Source organism: Pezoporus wallicus, unplaced genomic scaffold, assembly GCF_028554395.1.
Source record: "Pezoporus wallicus isolate ANWC-B61680 ecotype Strahan unplaced genomic scaffold, APGP_CSIRO_Pwel_v1 contig_7073, whole genome shotgun sequence".
In the NCBI taxonomy this organism is placed as follows: domain Eukaryota; kingdom Metazoa; phylum Chordata; class Aves; order Psittaciformes; family Psittacidae; genus Pezoporus; species Pezoporus wallicus.
Window position 1 is genome coordinate 3,140,317 of NW_026641326.1, and position 20,743 is coordinate 3,161,059.

General features: G+C 42.5%; 1 protein-coding gene across 1 annotated transcript in view; it reads right to left on the reverse strand.

Annotated features, from left to right (window-relative positions):
* Positions 1 to 286: 286 nt before the first annotated feature.
* Positions 287 to 20,743, reverse strand: part of EIF4E3 (eukaryotic translation initiation factor 4E family member 3) — a 28,633-nt gene continuing 8,176 nt past the window's right edge. The window contains exons 2-5 of the mRNA XM_057422864.1: positions 14,538 to 14,793; positions 5,327 to 5,425; positions 3,329 to 3,388; positions 287 to 431 (exon numbers count right to left, since the gene is read on the reverse strand). Of these exons, the coding sequence (XP_057278847.1) occupies positions 327 to 431; positions 3,329 to 3,388; positions 5,327 to 5,425; positions 14,538 to 14,793 (520 nt within the window). The 3' untranslated portion in view covers positions 287 to 326. The remainder of the gene's footprint in view (positions 432 to 3,328; positions 3,389 to 5,326; positions 5,426 to 14,537; positions 14,794 to 20,743) is intronic.

Here is a 20,743-nt window from a genome sequence, read left to right on the forward strand (position 1 = left end):
CAGAAGGGACTATGGGGGCATGTACCCAATTTAGTTGCTTCCAACAGTGACAGTCCAAACAATCTGTAGGGAAGTGTCATCTGGGGCTCCAGAATCCTGTCACTGAGAATGAATATTCATCATTTCAATACTGGCTAACAGATATTTAATAACTAGAAAACCTGCTGGCTTCTCAGGGATGCAGGCTTTTGAGCGCAAGTCTTGTGCTAAGGCAGCCAGAATACTTTGTCCTCTTCTTAATGATGAGAGGTGTGAATACGATTTCCAGCTCTATACCTCGTTTTTACATGTTTCTGTGTTCGGGTTTCCATGTTCTGTGTTCAAGCTCAATCTGTCATGATTGCCTCAATCATTTTTAAATTACCTGCTGCACACCAGCCTGTGAACTGCTGTCCAGTAGTTGCTAACAGTAGCTCTTCCCAAACTGCAGCCTAAGAAAGGGAGAAGAAAAATAAGTTACATTTGCATTATTGTTTTTAATCTAAAAGTTAGGCTTGCTAGCTCAGTTTTGAGGTTGTCTAGACAAAAGAGTATTGTAAGTACGTGCTGTGTTATATAATTAATTTCTTCAATCCAATTGCAGCAAGAATTCAGACCCTGAAAATACATACTGCTATACAGAATTGTTCCAATAAATATTTAACAAGTTTACCTTCACTATATCTGAGTCCACAACTCATCCTGAATGCACCAGTTATGCAAAGCCTGAAAGTAGATTTCTCCTAAGAATTTCCCAAAACAAAAAACCATAAGGCTCCACTTGTGATCCTTTGTGTCCACACAGAGGCATCACTATCCCCCAAGTACCTGAAAACCCTACCAGTAAATTAAACTGATTTATAATTTAACCATGATCTCTGTTTTGCCTTGGCTATGAAATCAGTCCATCTTTCAACAAATTCAAATGCTCACGAAAGAATTAAAACGGGGTAAAGCTACCTGCCACTTTACTCTGGCTTTTAGACCAATTATACTGTTACTTGCTTTTGAGACTTGTTACCACCTAAGCCAAAGCCCATACAAAACTTCAAACACATCTGGACCAGCGTAATGCTCCAAAGTGTGAATTTAGAGGGACAGTATTTATTTATTTAAAAGAACACATAAATACATGTATTTGTTTGCATCACCATAATGACTTTTCCATATACTATTTTTAAGGAATGCCTTTTCTGATATATGAAGTTAGCTTGAGCTTTTAGCACTATTAAGAAATCCAGCGAACTAAATGCACCAGGTTAAACCAAAATGCAAGCAGCCTCAAAGATGAGAAACTAATAAGCTACTTTAATGGTGTTTCCTAAGCTATCTTTTAGAATACAAAGAATTTCTGTGATTCATAAACATCTAATCCAATGCATCATGTAAAGCTGTTCTATGGGCAGGACCATCTGATGTGATGGCTCCCGAGGCAGGCTGAAGACATAAGCTTGACAGCCTCTATCACAATGTCATTTGCCTGCCAGTGGAACAGCTCAAAGACAGTGATGGGGCTGAGCACACCCACTGTCATTACCAGTGCTCACTATTTGTGAGTTGTCCTGATGGTCTCAAGGGTAGAAAGCACTTCATGCAGCAGCAAGCAGTTGCCATATCAAGTTTATGAGGATCTGAAGCATATTAGTCTTCATATTAAAAACTGGCATACAAGTAGTGTCACTGCACACACACCACAACATTTAAGTGACAGTATTTTGTCTGTTGTTTTTTCATACCCCTTGAAAGACTGTTATCTTTAGAAAAGGCTACATTTTTCCTCCCTCCACACCCTTGGCAAGGCTGCTATAGCATATCACCTTTTGAGTTAGGTCTGTACATTTTAGCCAAGACGATGCTGTGTGCACATGTGATGAAGAATGAAGCCAAAAAAAGAGAAACAGGCATAAAGGATTTATTTGTGTTATTATTTTTTATGTTATTTCAAGAGACACTAAAAGCTGACTGAAGTTCACCTTGAGAAGTGACCTGGGACATGAGGTAGGTAGTTCGAGAGATCAAAAAGAACATCTCAAGAAGGGGATGTCATTCAGCCTCTGGAAAACTAGGCCTTTGAGGTCCCTAAATTCACCACCCAGTAATTCAGACTCCCCAAACCACTTGTCACTTCTGACTATCTTCACACCTTGGATTATAAGAGAAGAAAGAAAATTTCAGTCTTCCGGGATGAGTTGGGACTGCAGGGAGGGAAGCTGCAATTCACATACGGGGAAAGAGCCCACAGGCAAAAAACAATTAACTTTTGGCTGAAATTTCCAGTACTGTCTTTCAGCATTTAATGCCTTCTGCAAGGCTGTCACATTTTTCTGACACTCTACTTTTCATGTTTAAAAGCCTGATGCAGCATTCACACACACACACACACACACACACACACACATAAACACCACATGTGAAGAGGTCATATCTCCTCTCCTTAACAGGTCACATAGGTTACTCGCATGTGTTTGATTAGGGGCACAAAGAGAGACCCCATTATTTCAGCAGTGCTAGAACAACAACACTCCTGAACAGATTTTATCTTTCACATTCTTAAATACAAAAAAAAGAGAGGCATGATTCCAGTTGTCTTTTCTTTACCCCCTATGCCCACCAACAAGCCCTCTCCTGGCCATATATTCAACTTAAAATAGTAAATAGGATACTTTTTGTGATATCAGAGTGCATTAAGCTGGCTCACAAAACAGTCTGATAAGTACCAGAGCCAGTGCAAAAGGAGTTAGGAAAGAATGAGCAATATCTTCCCCTTCCAGTGGGAGCAAGCTATGAGATGGGACGAGCTATCAGTGGAAACACCATCTTGGTCCACGTTTGACTACAGAAAGTCACGGTGCTACTCACAGCCATACAGAGGGGCAAACAAGCCATGCCAAGCAGAAACAGTCTTACTGAGTTTGACAGAGTTTAGGAGCATTTCAGTGAAACTCCAGAAGTTGTACTAGACTCTGTGTGCAGACTTTTGAAGAGCGTTACTGAGGTTCTGGCTATAACTTAGCACATAATATTAGCAGGAAAAGATGGTTCTACTTTTCTTTGCATGCCTGTAAGAAAGCAGTTATGAAAACTATAAAATTATAAAGTTTATGCCAGATGATTATAAAAAAACACTTGAGATGGAGTATAACACCACAGCTTTCATTTGCTTTATAACACACCAACAAATGACAAACTTTTGCTCGCTTGTCTTAACATAAAAGGTTATAGACCTTAAAACAGTGTTCAGTTGTTGGGTGATGTCAGAACTAAGAAGCTTTACAACAACTGTATCAGATGTGTTTAAAAGAAACCCCCTTACTAAACAAAGTCTAAGTAAAAAGTCAGTATAACATACTGTACTTTCTTTAGGGACCTTCATTGTCCATATACCTCCTTTGGCATTGCTTTCCTCTCCCTGGTTATGGGAAACAGATCAGTGAAAATAAGCATTCAAATTCACATCTACATAACCCTATGTCTGGGATTTCATTTTCCCAGAAAAATCCCATCGGAAATGCAATTACTAACTCCAGGTAGCATGACTCAAGCTATTACTTCTGACATCAGAGGTAAGTCTTCCATTGTTCGTATGAAGTCTATCTCTCAACAGCTAATCCCTTTCCTAAATTGTGTGTGTTGGAAAATACTTACATTTTCCCTGACTACAGAACACCTTTGAAGTGGCTGCATATTGTATGGGAACGAGCCACAAAACTATTTCATGTTTTACTATGGTAACCTTTTATTTTGGAAAAACTCTGGCATATTTTTACAACAGCAGCTTATTACTCTCAAGCTTACCCAATTTAACAAAGAACATGAGCACTCTTCAGTTGTGACAGCTAGAAATTAATTGCCCTTATTATAAGATAAAAAAGACTGAAGCTATCCAGGGTCAGGGCAGACATAACTATGAATCTGCCTTGTCATGACAAAGGCACAACATACAAACCTGTGAGCTTCTCAAGTTTATTCTGTCACAATTCTTTTTATAAGATTTTAAACCAGGGCTCCTTTTTTCCTGTTAAAAATGTGCATTGTAAAGTTAAAGGAATTTCCTAAAATTTATCTTTGGAATATCTAAACCCAGCATGAAGCCTATAGAGACTGCTCAGGACCAATGGTCTCCTACCAATCCAGACAAACACTGGGGAAAGTGGGGGGGGGGGGTAACATCCTCAAAACTCTGCAGTCCTCAATTCTTTCTTCAGACTTTGTTTTCATTTAATGTAATTTAAAGAACAATGCTGCGATTAACCAGGATACTGTAAGTGTAATCTGAGAACAGCTTCCTGGCAGCAATCGCAGAAGAGTTACTGGGTTACAGATGAGATCAATCTCTTGTAATCCCTTTCCTAAAATACAAAATTACTTTGCCAGTTTCAAAACGGGTGTATCATTTTCAGAAGTAATCTTCACATTTCACACCTCTCATACTCACTCACCAAACTAAAACTAAAAATAGCAAAACCAACAAAACAAAACCCAGAAGTGCTCTCACCCCTCCTTACAAAGACGGGGAGACCTGCACAGAACGGTCCGCTTGATTTATACAGACACTAACACTTTTCCAAACCCAGTTTAGCTATCCTGACCAGTCACAGTTCTAGAAATTTATTCTTCAGTAGATCAGGACAGAAACCGTCCTGTATTAAGCCACCACGCAGTTAGACATAAAACGATCAAGAACTCTAATCTTGAGCAAAACTCTTCAGAAAGCGCTTAGCTCTCTCATTGAGATGGGACAGAACCGCATCAGGAAGAAGGTATGCAAAACTCAATTTCTGGAAGGAAAACATTAATTATTTATACTTTATTCCATTACTACCCTACAATCAAGTGGGAATTTGCTGCAATGAATCACTTCATAATGCCTTAAATTAATTTTAATCCAAGGTATATGTGCATTTACATGCTTATGAAGCATAATTTTGCACAGGTGAAGAAGAGTTAAGGACCATCAGTCATTTGCATCATTCTTACACCAGCTTCAGTGGAAAGAAAAAAAAAAAGTGAGTTAAAAATAATTCAGATAGAAACAACATTCTGTGTATTCCTGAACTGAAATTCAGTCGTATTTTAGCTTAGCAGTTCTCTCATCATTTCACTTCTTTCTTACATATGTGTTCAGGGGTGGACAATTAAATTACAGCCTGTGTTTTTAATAAGGACTCTTCAGTACATGTCACTTCTAAGCTTAACGAGATCCCTAAGATACTTCTTTCATAGGTCTCTTAAGTTCAGGTGTTTGCAGGCAACAGAAACAAGATGCTCCTGTCCCACGCCTATCTCCTTCTACCACTTTAGGATTTCTCACTGCCCATGCCCAGAAGCGTCTCATGATAACACATACATACCAAAGGGTCTGTCCTTCACCTTGCATTAAATGGTAACTGCATATTGGAGGCAAATTTGTCACAGGAGGAAGGTTGTTGTAGACACTCCAGAAATCCTTAAAAAGAAAAAAAACTAGTTGCATTAATACAAGAGAGTAAGTTTCACGTGGATTTACTTCTTTGTTCATTTTCTCTAAAACCATTACATATCCTGCTCCTAGAGAACTGGCACCTTCTATGTTATAATAAAATGCTCTGAAAAGAACTTGCAATTTTACTTCTGCTTTTTTTTTTCTCTTTTAGATGACAATTCTGCATAAGGCAGAGGTACTAAGAAGGAAAGCAGCTGAACTGGGTTACTTTAGCATCAAAGTCCTTAGGAACAGAGAGAAAAAAGAATCAAAATCAGTTACATAGAGTACGTCAGAACAAACCAATACATAAAACTTTTAGTTTTATCTACTGTATACATATGCATATATATATACACTGTATATAAGTAGATATATCTAAAATATATACCTAAATACTCACCTTGCTTCACTTAAGACTAGTCTAAACTTCATTATGATTATCTTGAGTTACAAAAACACCACAGAATATTGCACCATAAAAATAACCCTGTGGAACTAAATGCCTAACCAGCAATCCAACTGCTTAGTCTAGATCACAGTGAAAAGTTTCAACCAGATGCAAAGAACCTGAGATGCACATATTAATACAGGAACAGAGGAGAAATTAGAAGATCCGAGTTACCAGGAACCATCAGATTACTTCCCAGCATTTCTGCTAGTGAGAGCAGAAGCTGTTATGCATGTTCAGGGTGGATAAAAGGCACCCAAAAGCAGTGGTGAGCAACAGGGAAGGATGACTGAAAATATCCCGCTCCCCTTTCTTCTTTATCCAACAGCTGGAAGTAAGAAGGGATTTGTAAAGATTTATGTTGCATCAACAAGCAGTGATGCAATATTAAGCATTAGCGCAGCTCATTAACTATTATCTAATAATCTTTAGCACAACTCTAAAAACAAAGATTGCAACATTATGTGCCTACCAGCCATTACCATCATCCAGTCACGAGAAGAGAAGGATTAAGAATATAAAAGCATCGGTGTGAAACACCCGATCCATCTTTCATCTTACTCTCCCCTGGTGGTGTGCCCAAACCCTAAAGCTACTGACAGTAGAAGGAGCAGAGCTATGCTGGCAGATGGCTGTGGATGTACTTGAGAGCACTTGTGTCCTAAACCAGGGCTGCAGTTTGAAGGCTTTTTGGTTGTTTTTCAGCCAAAATCGAACACAACCGGCCGGCACGCTGACCGCTCAAAGGCGCTCTTCGCTTTCAGAGCCAAGCCTCGCAGCGGCGCCAGTGCGCGGAGCCGCGGCGCTCCCTTCAGCCACGCTGCTCCCCTCGCTGGCCGCTAGGTGGCAGAGGCGCGCCGCCGGCGATGGGAGGGGCGCCGGGCCTTTCCTCAGCGCCTCGGTCCGTGGGGTCAGGACCCGCCTCCGCCGGTGCCCTCGGTGGGACACGTGCGGTACTCGGGCCCGGTCCCGCCGGACACCGCTCGATGCTGCGGAGGGCCTCCGAGGGTACAGGCAGCTCTTGCAGCCCCAGCACCCATTTCGCCAGGCCTTGCCCGCTGCCGGCTCTTCCCACAAAGCCGGGAGGTGCCTGCGGTGTCCCGCAAGTGGGATCGCTCACCTGGTGTGCCATGCGGCAGTCTCACGCGGAGTCGAGATACTGTTCATTTCATACCAGCGCGAAGCTGGCTGCTGGGTGGCAGTTCCACAAAGCTCGCACACCTCACGTTACTCAGGTGTGGATGCTAGCCTCTGCTCAAGAGTTTAGTAACATCCCCCTATCATCCAGTGAGCAATTTCATTTACCGTAAATTCCTCTGCAGCCAAGGATCTCTTATCTCAGTGGGTGTGGTTTTTGTATTGTAACGAAACAATTTCCTTCAGGGACACAGTTATCTTCTGTTTTGCTAGGCTTTTCAAACTTACTTCCGTATTTCTCAACCTGTGTTCCTTTCTAATCTGTCTGAAGTTAGTTGTTACTCTTCTTCTGATGCAGATGGTTCATTTATCAGTCTTCCACCGCTCCTCAAGGTCTATGAGCTTACCAAGAAAACATTGTTTTGCCAGACTCAAGATTTTCCAGCTTTCACAAGCATAGCCCATTACAAAATCTTATCTTCTTCATTGCCTGATCATACTTGGGCTGGGTCCATTACCAGCCCTTAGGGTTACACTGACATATGCCAGGCACGGTTTAGCTTCTCTAGCTCACCCGCACACTGATTACTCCCAATTCCCCATCCAGAACTGCCTCCTTTGGGCACATACAGTACCAACTGCACCCCATCATCTTAAAGGTCTTTTCCAATGTAAATGATTCTCTTTCTAACCATCATCACAACTTTTCAGTGCATGAGACGTGGGATGGTGCATCCACATGCAGAGACCTCACTGGCTCCTGTCATCACACTAAAGGCACATCGTAACACCTATTTCACAATTCCCAGTAATAGCACACCATAACACCCCTTTTTACAATTCCCAGCACGTGCCCCCACAGGCACAATTTGGGGGGAAATGAGGTAAAAATTGCTAAGGCAGTTTGTTAAAACTGGAAACATCCCCCCCCCCCCCCCCCAATCCCCTGAAGCCAAAGTAGGATTTCTAAGGAAAGAGGAATATCAAAGGCAAAGCAACCTCCCATTGCACCTCAGAAGAGGAAACAAAAAGGTGTAAAATGACTAAACCTGGAAACAGAGGCAACAGAGCAGAGGTGAGGAAACAGAAGAAAACACAGTTGTTGCTCAGGGACCCGCTGAAGAAACTGAAAGAGAAAACTAGATCTCAGTAACCCTCCTGATGGGAGGCTGTTTGCCCTGATACATCTGATCAGCATGAAGTGTGCCCAGCAAAAAACTAGAAGTTCCTCTCAGTTGCTAGAGATATAATTTGGGCTTTAGCACAAGAACGAGATATTCCTGTAAAGGAAGACATTTAATACGCAAAACTACTGAAACCAATCACATCTTCAAAACCTCAATATCAGCTCCAAGGTTTTTTGGAGGCCCCTATCAAAACAAGTTACTTTAAAAAGACATACGAAACCAGCAGAGAAATCCCTCCCAAGTTTTTTAGTATAGAACAGACACAGACTTTACTACTTGCCTGTTTATCACTAGATACAAGTACACTGCAACAACGGAACTGATGAGAAAAGCATCACATGTCCAAACCTCAAAGATCACTTTAACTAGAGGTCATCAAAACAAGCAGAAACCCCTCAAGAAATCTGGGGCTCAAGTTCAAGTCCTGTGGCTCGTGAACTATGAAAACTCCTGTGGAAAAACTGGTAACTTGAAAACAGCCACCACAAGAACATTGATCAATGTGTTCAGGAGGAATTAACATAGTAAGGGTTGGGGTTGGGGTCTTTTTTGGTGCTTTGCTTTGTTTGTTGTTGTTTGTTTTCTTTACGCTCCACACTCAGCATTAAAGAACAAACAGAAATTCACATTATTTAACAGAAAGAGCAGATGGCTTTTGAATGCACACACAAAAAAGTAGTAGTAAGTTAAAACAGATTTAAACCTTACCAGGTGATTTAACTGTGTTTGTCAGTCAGGAGTGGAGGATTTGCATCAAACTACCCTTGTTTTTTCCTTGTTGCTGACAGAAGTAGCACCTCTCCTACTGTTTCATGTATAATAGAACACAAGCAGGCAAAGCCTGAGGTAACTTTGCCTCTTGTTGTCTCGCAGCGCTGTCCAAGAAATTACTTCTCTTAGGTACTACTGCCAGTTTGCTAACGTAGAAGTGACCAATGAGCACAGGCTTAACATTATTGTACAACATGCAGTACTGCTGCTCTCTATACTCGCACTGATACTGCCACTGAGATGCTTCAATAGTAAATTCTAGTCAAAACAAGATTAAAATCTATTCTTTAAGGAGAGCCTTCACAAAGGTTATCTAGACAATCATGATAGCCATCCAGAAAATTCAGTGCCATTTGAAAGAGCAGCTAAGACAGTCAGAATCATAGAATAGTTCAGGTTGGAAAGGACCTTAAGATCATTCAGTTCCAACCCCTCTGCCGTGGGCAGGGACACCTCACAATAAACCATCTCACCCAAGGCCTTGTCCAACCCAGCCTTGAACACTGCCAGGGATGGAGCATTCACAACTTCCCTGGGCAACCCATTCCAGTGCCTCCCCACCCTTACAGGAAAGAATTTCCTCCTTATATCCAATCTAAACTTCCCCTGTTTAAGTTTTAACTCGTTACCCCTTGTCCTGTCACTACAGTCCCTAATGAAGAGTCCCTCCCCAGCATCCCTATAGCCCCCCTTCAGACACTGGAAGGCTGCTATGAGGTCTCCACGCAGCCTTCTCTTCTCCAGGCTGAACAGCCCCAACTTTCTCAGCCTGTCTTCATACGGGAGGTGCTCCAGTCCCCTGATCATCCTCATGGCCTCCTCCGGACTTGTTCCAACAGTTCCATGTCCTTTTTCTGTTGAGGACACCAGAACTGCACACAATACTCCAGGTGAGGTCTCACGAGAGCAGAGAATATTCCACTCTGAGGTCATAAAATGGTTAATTTTGATAGTTGCAAATAACGTTTTCCAGAGAAACGGATCAGAGAAATGTGATCAGCTGGCAGAAAACACCATCCAAACAGCAAGTTATCTTTTCAAAAGTTAAGGTGAGTGACCATTAATTTCTAGTCACTTGCCTGGGAAGTGCTCCATGCCCACAAGATTACACGGCATTATTTCAGCCTTTCATCCAGCTCTGGAAAGCATCAATAATTTACGGGTATGAGCATGAACCCCAAAACCTTTTAATTAAACCAGCTAAACTAAAAACCCTATTGAAAGGACTGTGAATGAAAAAACTATTACATGCAGCAACTGAAAAGTTCAGGATCATTTGCTGCAGAACTTACACCTGAAAAAAATCGGTTTAATGGATGATTATAAAGCAAAGGCAGTATTCTCATCACAGACAGAAGGGAAAAGCTGACAAATCTAAACCACTGTGTTTTTGCAATAGCCACCCATAAACTCAGATCTGCACAGATGACAACCATTTCATGCCTTGAAACCCATGAAATTGTGATTTTAGTTTTTACTGAGTACACAGAGTAAGTTTAAATTAAGTCAGTGGAAATGTCAGATGACTTCCAAGTGAAGGAATCTGTAGAAATTCCTACTTCTGTAACTCTTCTAGCAAACACACTATAAGGTAGAAGTAGATGGTTGTGTACTTTACAACACATTCTACTCCAAAACAAGAACCCTGCAAAAACTGACACTTGAAACTGTCCCCCTGGGCTGCCTGTTCTGTGCCCTGGGATGCCACTTTCCTGCATCTTCAGAATCCTTATGGGAAAAATTTTACTGCAACGTCAGGAATAATCAAGTTGCCTAATCATGCCAGGCCCACTACACAGCATCTCATGGTAAACTGCATGGGTATCATTAAAAGTGGAACATGGAAGCAGGAATAACCTAGGCAAACTGAATCCTAATGCAAGCTTGCTTCACTACTCCTTCATTATTCCAGCACCAATAAAGAACAAAGGCTACAAAGATAAATTCCATTGTTTTACCCATGAATAAACCTCCAGGTGGTTATGCTTATGTTAATGTCTGATGCTGAGTTGCAGCTCTCCTATCCTTAATTCTTCACAGGGAAACAGAAGTTTTTTCATGTGTGCTCACACTGGCCTGTGTTTCCCAGTGGGAATCTCATCATAGCTTTAGCGGGAGCTTTAAAAGCTGCCAAGAACTTCTGAGAACACCCCTGTAAGTACTTAGCAGCAACTGCTTTTGGTATAAATAAGCAAAATATTTACTTACAAAGAATAAACTCAAAACCATGCAGTGGCAACTAAATAAATCTGGTAATCCATTCTGAGTACAAAGACTGATTTCATGCCATCAGAAATTGTCAAAATGCACTTAACGGGTTGAACGTTCTTATAATATTAACCATCATTTTTCATTGTAAGCCACCTACTCGTAAGCTTTAATAGATGAAATAGATGATCCTAGATAAATAAGATTTTGCTATACAGAAGAAGGGAAATTAAGCTTAGTTTCAAATATCTGATGTGTTCTGTTATGAAGATTCACAATTATTATGAAAATGGTTCAGTCATCAGAATGTATCTATTAAACTTTATTTATATGGAACTCCAGTACAACACACAGAGAGGAAAAAAAAAAGCACATAAGGATAAAACATTTATGTAAGGATCATTTCACTTTCCTGGAGTAGACTAATAACATTATTACTACCATATTTGACTATTTTTATAAGCATATTCTTACCCTCACAGAATACAGAAGAGTGAAACTATTCTTGCAATAGAAACAAATGACACCTACAAAGCACTGTTCAAAAGCAGGCAAGAAGGCAGGCCACAATCCTGTAAGGCAATCTGCCCTGTGTGATGAAGTTTAGCTAGAAACGAGACTTCCATACTAGGCTGTTGTGTGATGTGTGCTCAATTTCTGACAGCACTGATCTGTATACAAGGGTGCTGGTATTTTCCTTGCTGTTGACTGAAAACAGTCTGTCAGCAACACTGTCAGCTCAAATGCAGTTAGATCTTCAAGGGATGGCTTTTTGCAAGGGTATGCAACATCTTCATCACTGCATGTGCGTGCACACACATTGAATTGAAAGCTGTTACTACTGGCAAAACCTCCAGCTTCTTGTCATGAGGCTCAAAAATCAAGCAGCTACTAGTGCTAGTATGCTCCCTCTGATATTTTGGTAGGGAAAGGCTTACTTGGTGTAACAGTAAACATAAACTGGCATACAATACCCATGCTAAATTACATCAAAAAGCATAATCAGCTTCACAGCTTTATATTTACACAAAGATTGCACCCAGATCCATAACCCTAAATCCCATTACGGGATGATTTCAAGTGCTTAACATGGCTTGTTATTCAGGACATCCCAGCCTTTGATGGCCATTTCACTTGACTTCTGTGCAATCCCTGTGTTGAATGTGCTACACCACGTGGATATAAGCAACCAGCTCTGTAACCCTTCCTTGTTTCTAATTTGTTTATATTCAGGGATGCACGTTGTAATAAAATTAAAAGACTATGAAGTGTAGCAAGAACTGGAAAGCCAATCTTTACTTTCAAAGCTAGAGGCTGCTGTAAACAGGACCCAGCACCAATCCAGAGCCTCACCAAGATAAACACAAGCATGAAGTGCCACCAACATGAACCAGCTTCCCAAGGTGGCACCAGAGGCATCTGCAAGACTTACTGAAATTCCCCATGCCCCATAACATCACAGCATGCAGAAGTACTACAGATGAGACATGCAGGTATGAACTTGAAAACGTGGACAAACGAAACAGCAGATCTAAACTCCTGGTTTCACAGCTTTTAGCATATGACCTTATAACATTTTAACAGTTTAAAGGGAAATCTTGTTTCTCCTAAGAGAAAAACACCTGACGGCTTCTCTTCTATGAAGCTGCTGACCCATAAGCATTCGAAGATCATAGATGGGATCTTATTTGTCAAACTGGTGAATGAGATTCCCCCAAACACTTTCATCATGCTCACTTTCCTAAAGCATATATGGGGCAAGATACAAAAGAGTGGTATCAGATGGCTGCTATTTCAGACACATACCGAGAAAGGCTCAGCACTTACGGGAAGTGCACACGCCCCATGACACGTAAAATAATGGCAATGAACCTGAACCTGGTCCCAGGATCCCAGCCTCCTCTGAGTGCCCAGGCACTCACAGAAACAAGTGCTGCTGCAGATAAACCAAAGGCATTTACTTCTAAAGCAGGACATGTATTGAGTGACTCCATGATAAAAGCAAGGTCATGAACCCCAAGGGAATAATTGGTGGCATATCACTAGTTGTTATAGAAAGTACCATTCAGCTGATGGGTATTTATTTTAACAGTGTGACTTAATGAAAAGATACATTTTGGAGATATTAAAATGTATGTCATGGATCTCTCACAGTAATTTAATAGAAGCAGATTATGTATCCATCTCAGCGTCTGTTTATCCTTAAGCATCATTTCTCCCTGCTTTTCAGTCCAAGTAAAGGGTAAAATGTAGTAGCAGTCAAAAAATCAATACTAGCTCATTAGGAAACATCACTGCTCCACACTAGAAGTGGCTAAAGTAAGTTTAAAAAGTGGCTACACTTGCGTTCTGTGGCAAGTCCAGCCTCTCCAAGTCTAAGCAACGATCCCACCATCGAACCTCAGTGGGCACACCGATAAATGTCACAGCCACTTCTATGGGACTCTGTAGAGTCATGAACCTCCATGTCTCCACACACTGTGTGTGTGCCGTTGAAAAGTTACAAAACAAACAAACAAACCAACTCAAAACTCCGAAACAAAGGAGAATTTTACCAGTAGTACCAGACAATATGTTCAGCCACAGAAAGGCTGAAAAGGAGAAAACTCCTTCTGGAGTGGGAGGAGAAGAGAAATACAACTGAAAATTGAGAAAAAGGAGCTGTAGAAGGTGAAAACCACGAAGTCAGAAAACACACCCCAGAAAAACAATATCAGATTCAGGGTTTAAAACTTCTATTTCAGTTCTGACTTCGGTGCTTTCGCCCTGTACCTAGTTGCAGGCACCTCGGGGATGAGTTCCCTCTGCACCAGCTTTCCGTGACGATTGGAGTGGAACTTCAAGCGTGTGAAACGCAGTGTGAACACTGCCGTTCATTAATAAATCCTAGTTAATCCTTAAAACCAGATCACATCAGATTTAAAGATCTCATCGTCTACAGGAGCCAAACCTTGCTGTTAAAGCATTACAGGGGGACCTCGATCCGTCTGGGGAACGCACCAGAGCGTCCAGCCTCCTGTCCGCAGGGCTCGAAGCATCACCTCTAAATTCAGCGTTTAAACGGGCACTGAAGTTCCCTAATCAGCGCTCACCCGTTCAACTACAAACCCGAAAGCGTTTCCCAAACACGCTTCATTCACTACCCCCCGGAAAACGCTGAGGCTCCCCCTCGATGGGAAGGAAAGAACACCGCCTGGCTCCGTTTCACGGCCGCTTTTCCCACTCGCAGCGCAACATCATCTGCCGGTGTCCCACAGGAGAGCCCGTCAAAGCTTCCCACAGACGGGTTTTGGGGGTTCCCCTCCGTAAGACCCCCCCCCCCCCCCCCCCCGACCCCACTCACTCCTCCAGCCAGAAGGTCCATGGCGAGTGGAGCGGCAGCCTCGGCCGCCCGCCGCCTCCCGCTGGGGGGGGCTGAGCGCCGGCTCCCCGGCCGGGCGGGGGGCGAGGGGCGGGCCGGGACGCGGGGAGGGGACAAAGGACGCGGCGGGGGAGGTTGGGGATGAGGAGCCGAGCGAGGGGCGGGACGATGGAGGGGGGTGAGCAGGGCTCGGGGACTCGGGGTAGGGCAGGGACACATCCGGAGGGACCAGAGGCCACTGGAGAGGCGCAAGGACAGAAGGATGGGTGGTGTGGACGGAGCCACGCTGATGGTGACAGCAGTGGACATGGCCAAGGCCCATCCGAGGGCATGAGTGGCTCCAGAAAGGGGCACTTACCCAGACCCATGTGCTCACCCCCAGCCACATCGGGGCACAGAGGAGTGGAAGTGTTGATCCGCTTTGTTAGACTCTTGCGAGAACCCAGGGCCATAAGGTGTCTGGGTGGGCAGGGTGCCCAGTGCCAGCATCCTGCACACCATGCACCGCTAGCAGCCCCTGTACTGCACATACACAGATCACACCAGAGACCAAACCAAGCTCTGGGGCTGCCTTTCTGAAGACAGTGTCCTTCGTGCACAGTTTGGCTTGGCAATGCTGACCAGCAAACTATATCTCTCTAAAAATCCAAGTTTTGGGACACAAAATCCTTGCACATTCACAAAGGGAAGGAATTAATACCATACACACTGAGCATGGATGGGAACAATAACGTAACCATGAACCTTTCCAGACTTGGGGAGATAATTTATCTATCTTCTTCTTTGCAGCCGATTTAATTTACATGCTTGGTTTTATAGGGAGATGCCCCTCATAACCCAGCATGGACATGCACGAAAAACCTCACGTTATTTTTATGATAGTATTTTTTAAATTAAGATTCTCCCCAGTGGCACTATAAACAGTAGTAAAGTTAAACACCCACATAAGTGATAGCAGGATCAAAGGCCGTGAATCACATGGGTTTCCTTGCAAGCACATTTAGCAGGATTAATAGTTTTGTACATACTTCATCCTAAAAGAAAAAAATCAATAAAGACACACTGCTTTAAAGACAGAAAGCTGTAACAGTAGGAAAGGCCAGAGATCAGCCATAAAAAGCAGCCTGTACAGTGACAATGAAGAAACAAAAAAAGTTAATCATTATGTTGTGCAGATGGAAAATGCTAACTGCTAAACCAAATTAAATAAGATCTGGAAAACCAGTTGTGCCATCTCTTGCAATTTAATTTACTCCTCTTTAAATAGAAGGCAAGATAATTTGGGAGAGCTTGGAATCTAAAAACTCATTGGTATGCCCACTCCAAGACTTTTCTCTCTATTTTGATGGTGAGGCCACCAAAAATACTAATCCTGGAAAAAAAAGAAATCACAATCGGTTGCGGTATGTAGGCACAGATTTTCTCAGAAGGGCTGGAGAAGAGAGGAGGAGAGTGCTAATTTCTTATAACCCTAAAGGGCCACATCTTGCCTCTGTGATGGACAGCCTCCATACCTAATATATAAGGCCAAACACACCAGACTGTAGTACAAAAACTAACTTTGAATCCAGCACCTGCCTCTGATGGGAACCACACACTTGAGTGAAAACCTCCAGATTCCATTATTAGAGAGCTGCTCAGCATTTAAATCATTATAGCTGAGGTTGAAAACAGATTATTCTGTTATAAACAGCCCGAGCTGCAAAGAGCAAAATAGAAGTACAACCCCCTCACCTCTGAGACACAGTACCAGGCAGCAGAGCCTATATCGTTATTCCATAAGAGACATGTAAAGCTTCCATTTATTTCTTATTTACATCAGTAAACACCAGGCTTCACAGTGGCATAAGGTACATTGTGGGAATCTCAGCTAACAGTAAATTAATCTGGTTGTGGAGGAAGGGCAATCATAGGATGCATCAAATTAGCGCATCCTTTGCCTACAGAGATTTCTAGGGAGTCGTGACACAGAGGCAAGAATGAGCCTCCTGAGATGGATCTCATAAGAAAAAATGATCATGAGAACAGCATCCCGACTCTGCTCAGCCAGCTCACGCTGCCAGCACACCCTGAACTAAATCAACTGAAAGTCCCAGGAAATTATCAGCATTTTCAGAGAGATATTTATAGGACTTTAATTATTAAATATATATTTATATTTGCATATATCTTGAAGGTTGCTTTTAACAGAAACCCTGGTGATGCTGTCTCCTGTGCTTCTGTACCCTCTCAAGCAGATTTACCATAAACAGTGTTATGGCACAGTCCCGTGCTACAGGATGCTGCAAAGGTGTGATCAGTCGCTTAAAGCTCACCACCATAGAAGCAGCTTCTGGCTCCATTCCATGCCTTCTCTCAGCCTTTCACTTGCAGAGCTCTCCAGGTGAACAAGTAATTTGCTGCTAAGGCCTTATAAAGCAGGGCTGTGTGGGTGAGAGCAGGAGTCAGCAGTCATTAGCTCAGCTGATTTCAGATGGGTAACAGCTGAAATTTTCCCAGGTAACAACTGGGGAGAAAAAAGCCCCAACAAACTGAAGTGGGGAATGCCATTCTGCCCCATTCTGGGTGTTCTAGCACTGCTTGCCTGCACCCAGTTTCAGGTACCAATCTGGCACAGCAGTCACTCCATGCTGGGGCTAATTAGAGCTGAAGAAGGCACACTGTAACCAGAAGAAACAATAAATACTTCATAACTCTTTCCATGGTTTTACTTGAGATCTTAATCCCTGCTGTTATAATCCCTGCTGATCCCAAAATCTTGACAGCAAGGGGTACATTACATATGCCTGAAAGGTTATTTGCCTCTTCCAGTAGGTTTTCCCACAGCCCCTGCACCCAGCTAGAGAAGGAAATCCCTGTGATATAAGGAAGGGTGTTTCGAAAGGGCAGATTGACTCTTGAAACCATCAGGACCATCCTTTCTGCCACTGACAGCTGTGTACCATCACTGTGGCAACTGCAATGCCTGCGCACATGAGAAATACTAGGAAAGCATTAGGCTTATTTTAGCTGTATTCTAATGCAATGTGGCACCTGGGAGGGAGGAGGGGAACAAGCACCATATGAGCAGTCATATTGCATTTCCACCCTGGAAGCATTTCACAGCTATTTTTGAGGCAACAGGTACCTCGCCCTAGAACAGATCTAATAGATAACCTGGGTTTGTTAGTTCAGTGCTCCCGATGCAAAATGAACTGTGTGAAATGTTGGGCTTCACCTTTCCCCAGCTGAAGCTCCTCTTTCTCACTCTGAGGCAGAGGTAGATGGAGCATAAACCTTTCTGGACTTGAGGGATGGCTGGAGCAGAAGCCTTGGCTACTGTGCCCAGCTGCTGCTCTGCTGCCTTGCAGGCTGAGCCAACAGCCATGAAATGGAATTTCTCTACTAAACGCTGGTGTCACGATCACTTGCTCTTGAAACACTGCCTGGGACTTCAGAAGCATATTAAGTAACACAAGAGCTGCTTCTGAAATGTTCCCAGGAAGATAAAGTGATCAACCGAGAGCTGGAGCAGAGGTGAGGATGGAGGTATTTTAGTCGATATTTGCTTCCAGAGGCTTAAATAAATGTTTTTTTAAAAACCTAAAACATGATATTAAAGTGTTGAATCCCAATGCTTTTGGCAAAAGCTCCCTCATCTAGGAATGATTTCATATCAGCCAAGCTGTTAAGTGGAGGTTGTCATGGAAACCAGTTATATTCAAATGATACGGCCAGAGATATACTGTATTTAGTGAGTTCTTCATTTGCTGCATGTTGGGAACATGTCAGAACTAAATGATATTGCATAACTTTGTTTTGTTGAAAACAAACTGGCTCGCTACCCGTTTTCCTCGCAGGCTTGCATCCGGTCCTGCCTGGGACAGAAGGTTTCCAGCACAGAACCAAGCATTGCTCCATAGGAGAGGCTCCTCACACAGCTGGTTCCTGCCACCTCCCGTTCAGAGAAGTCTTCCTTCAAATACATGAGCCTGCCAAAGTCGAACAAGCAGAGGAACCTTGCCTTAGCTTGTACAATTGACATAACCAATCACTACTACAAAAAGAAGTCCAGTTCAAATGGATCTTTTCTTTCGTTACTATAAAAGTTCCTACATACGCATTGTGAAAGTCTAAAAAACCCCAACCGTATACAATTACATAAAAGTAAAGCCAGATCATGCATTCATGGGCACCCCATAAGTGTCCATGACCTCCTTGCAAAAACAGGATTCCTATTAACTGTCTGTGAGTGATGCTAGAACAAACCTCAGAGAGGACCATGTGCATATTGTATTTGTATGTCTGCTTTTTCAGCTGTGGAACTGCTAAAAAGTGCAGGAACTTAATTCCACATGCTAGTAGCAAATGCATATTTTTTATATTAAAAAATTAATAGAATAGTTCTTGCTCAAGTTATAATCCAAAATCAAATCATTTTTGGCCAGGACACTGTGTGGAAACTTCATCCTGAAAAGAGAAAATAAAAATGAGAGACAAAATCGGCTCCAAAATCACTATCATGGGAACTGCTGTGCAGCTTTTACAGAGCAGTGTCCAAGTGTTTTAAGCAATATCCCAAGGGGTAACATTCCTGATTGCCCAAGAGAAGCTGAGCATTAAGTGAAAGTCAAACAAAAGTAAAACCTTGCCCTTAAAGTTACTCTGTAACTGATGAACATACAGTAAAATGCTTCACAGGAAGGTGATGGCATCTCATAACCTCTTGGTCTGGGGGCCTGTGAAAATGGAATGGGAGCTTGCTAACTTTTGGGGCAGGTAATCCTAGATTTCTCCAAGCTTTCTCTCTATTACAGTTTTTAAGGGAAAAACCATGGCCAAATAGCTCCTTGCTATATGAAAAAGCAAATCGCAGGATGGACTTCTGCCAGATGTGAATATGAAGGTGGCAGTACCAGTCCTCTACCTGCCTCAGACTGGTGTTCTAGCTGGAAAGGCATCAGTCTCTCCAGGATCCCTGATGCACTGCAGAATCACACTTTCTTGTTACCATCACTTGTGAAGGAAGACTGAGCCTCATCCAAAGCCCTTTACAGTTAAGTAAAGGCATGTATTGACTTCAATATGCTTTAGATTAGACCTTTATGCTTTACCTAGCCACCTTGGGGGAGCTGAACTGTCTTACCTCAGCATTCAATCCATGCATTGGGTATTAGGAGTCTTGAATCCCTTACATAGTTTTAGATACTAGGCTTTTTCTTTCGTCCTTATACCTTCCCATTCCCCATGCTTGTAAGGCACTGGAGCTATCTTTGGTGTTAAAGAAAGAGATTCCCAGCAAAGATGAGGTCATGGGTATTAAATACAAGAAACCTCAAAGCTAAGTTGTGTACTGGAAACAAACTCCAAACAGCTTGCTTCTCCTTATTTCCCAGTAAAATATCTGCAGAGGGTTTCACTTAGATATCACTTCCCCAAACACAGGGATCCCAAAATAGCACCATCCACAAGGCTATTCTGTGTTACATAAAAAAAAGAATGGTATTGGCACCACATCTGGCATTGGCTTTGATGTGGAACATGAGCTTAAATACTGATCTTTTTTTCTACAGGCATCCCGCTATACAGCTGAAGGAAACAATGTGCAACAGTCACATCCTACACACCAAGCAAACCACTTTAGCCTGTACTGCAAAGCAAGCCTGGGATGGAAAGCCTCATCTACTACTGATACTGTAAATAAGAAATAAACTATAAAATATTAAACCCACCAAAAATATTTTATAGGTTTTATGCTCATCTCTTGAAAATGATGAGCTCGGTGCTGCTCTACGGTTCAGCTCATAGGGGTCATCCACCTTTCTGCATCACATTATGAAACCTGGTACCTGTCCAAGCCAGAAGAGCCAAGGGCCCCTGTGGAAGTAAACCACTAGAGGGAGACGGATTGCAGCGATGCATCACCCACAGGGACAAAATCCTGCACGCTGCTTTCAAACATCAAGGTTCGGATCAAACGTGCTCCCTGCAGCTCAGGTCAAAATTACTCTTTGTGTTTCTTCCCCAGAAATAAAAGTGGCTGAAACTAATAGGTCAAGTTGGTCTTCGTTACTGTAAATTGAGGGAGCGTTGTGTAAACAGGATCAGTCACGTATTCTCCTCCTGTTTGTAAGAGAGGTTAAGCTGACTCTGTTAAAAAAAACACACCAAAAAAACACCCCAGCCACTGAAAATACTAATAGCTGTAT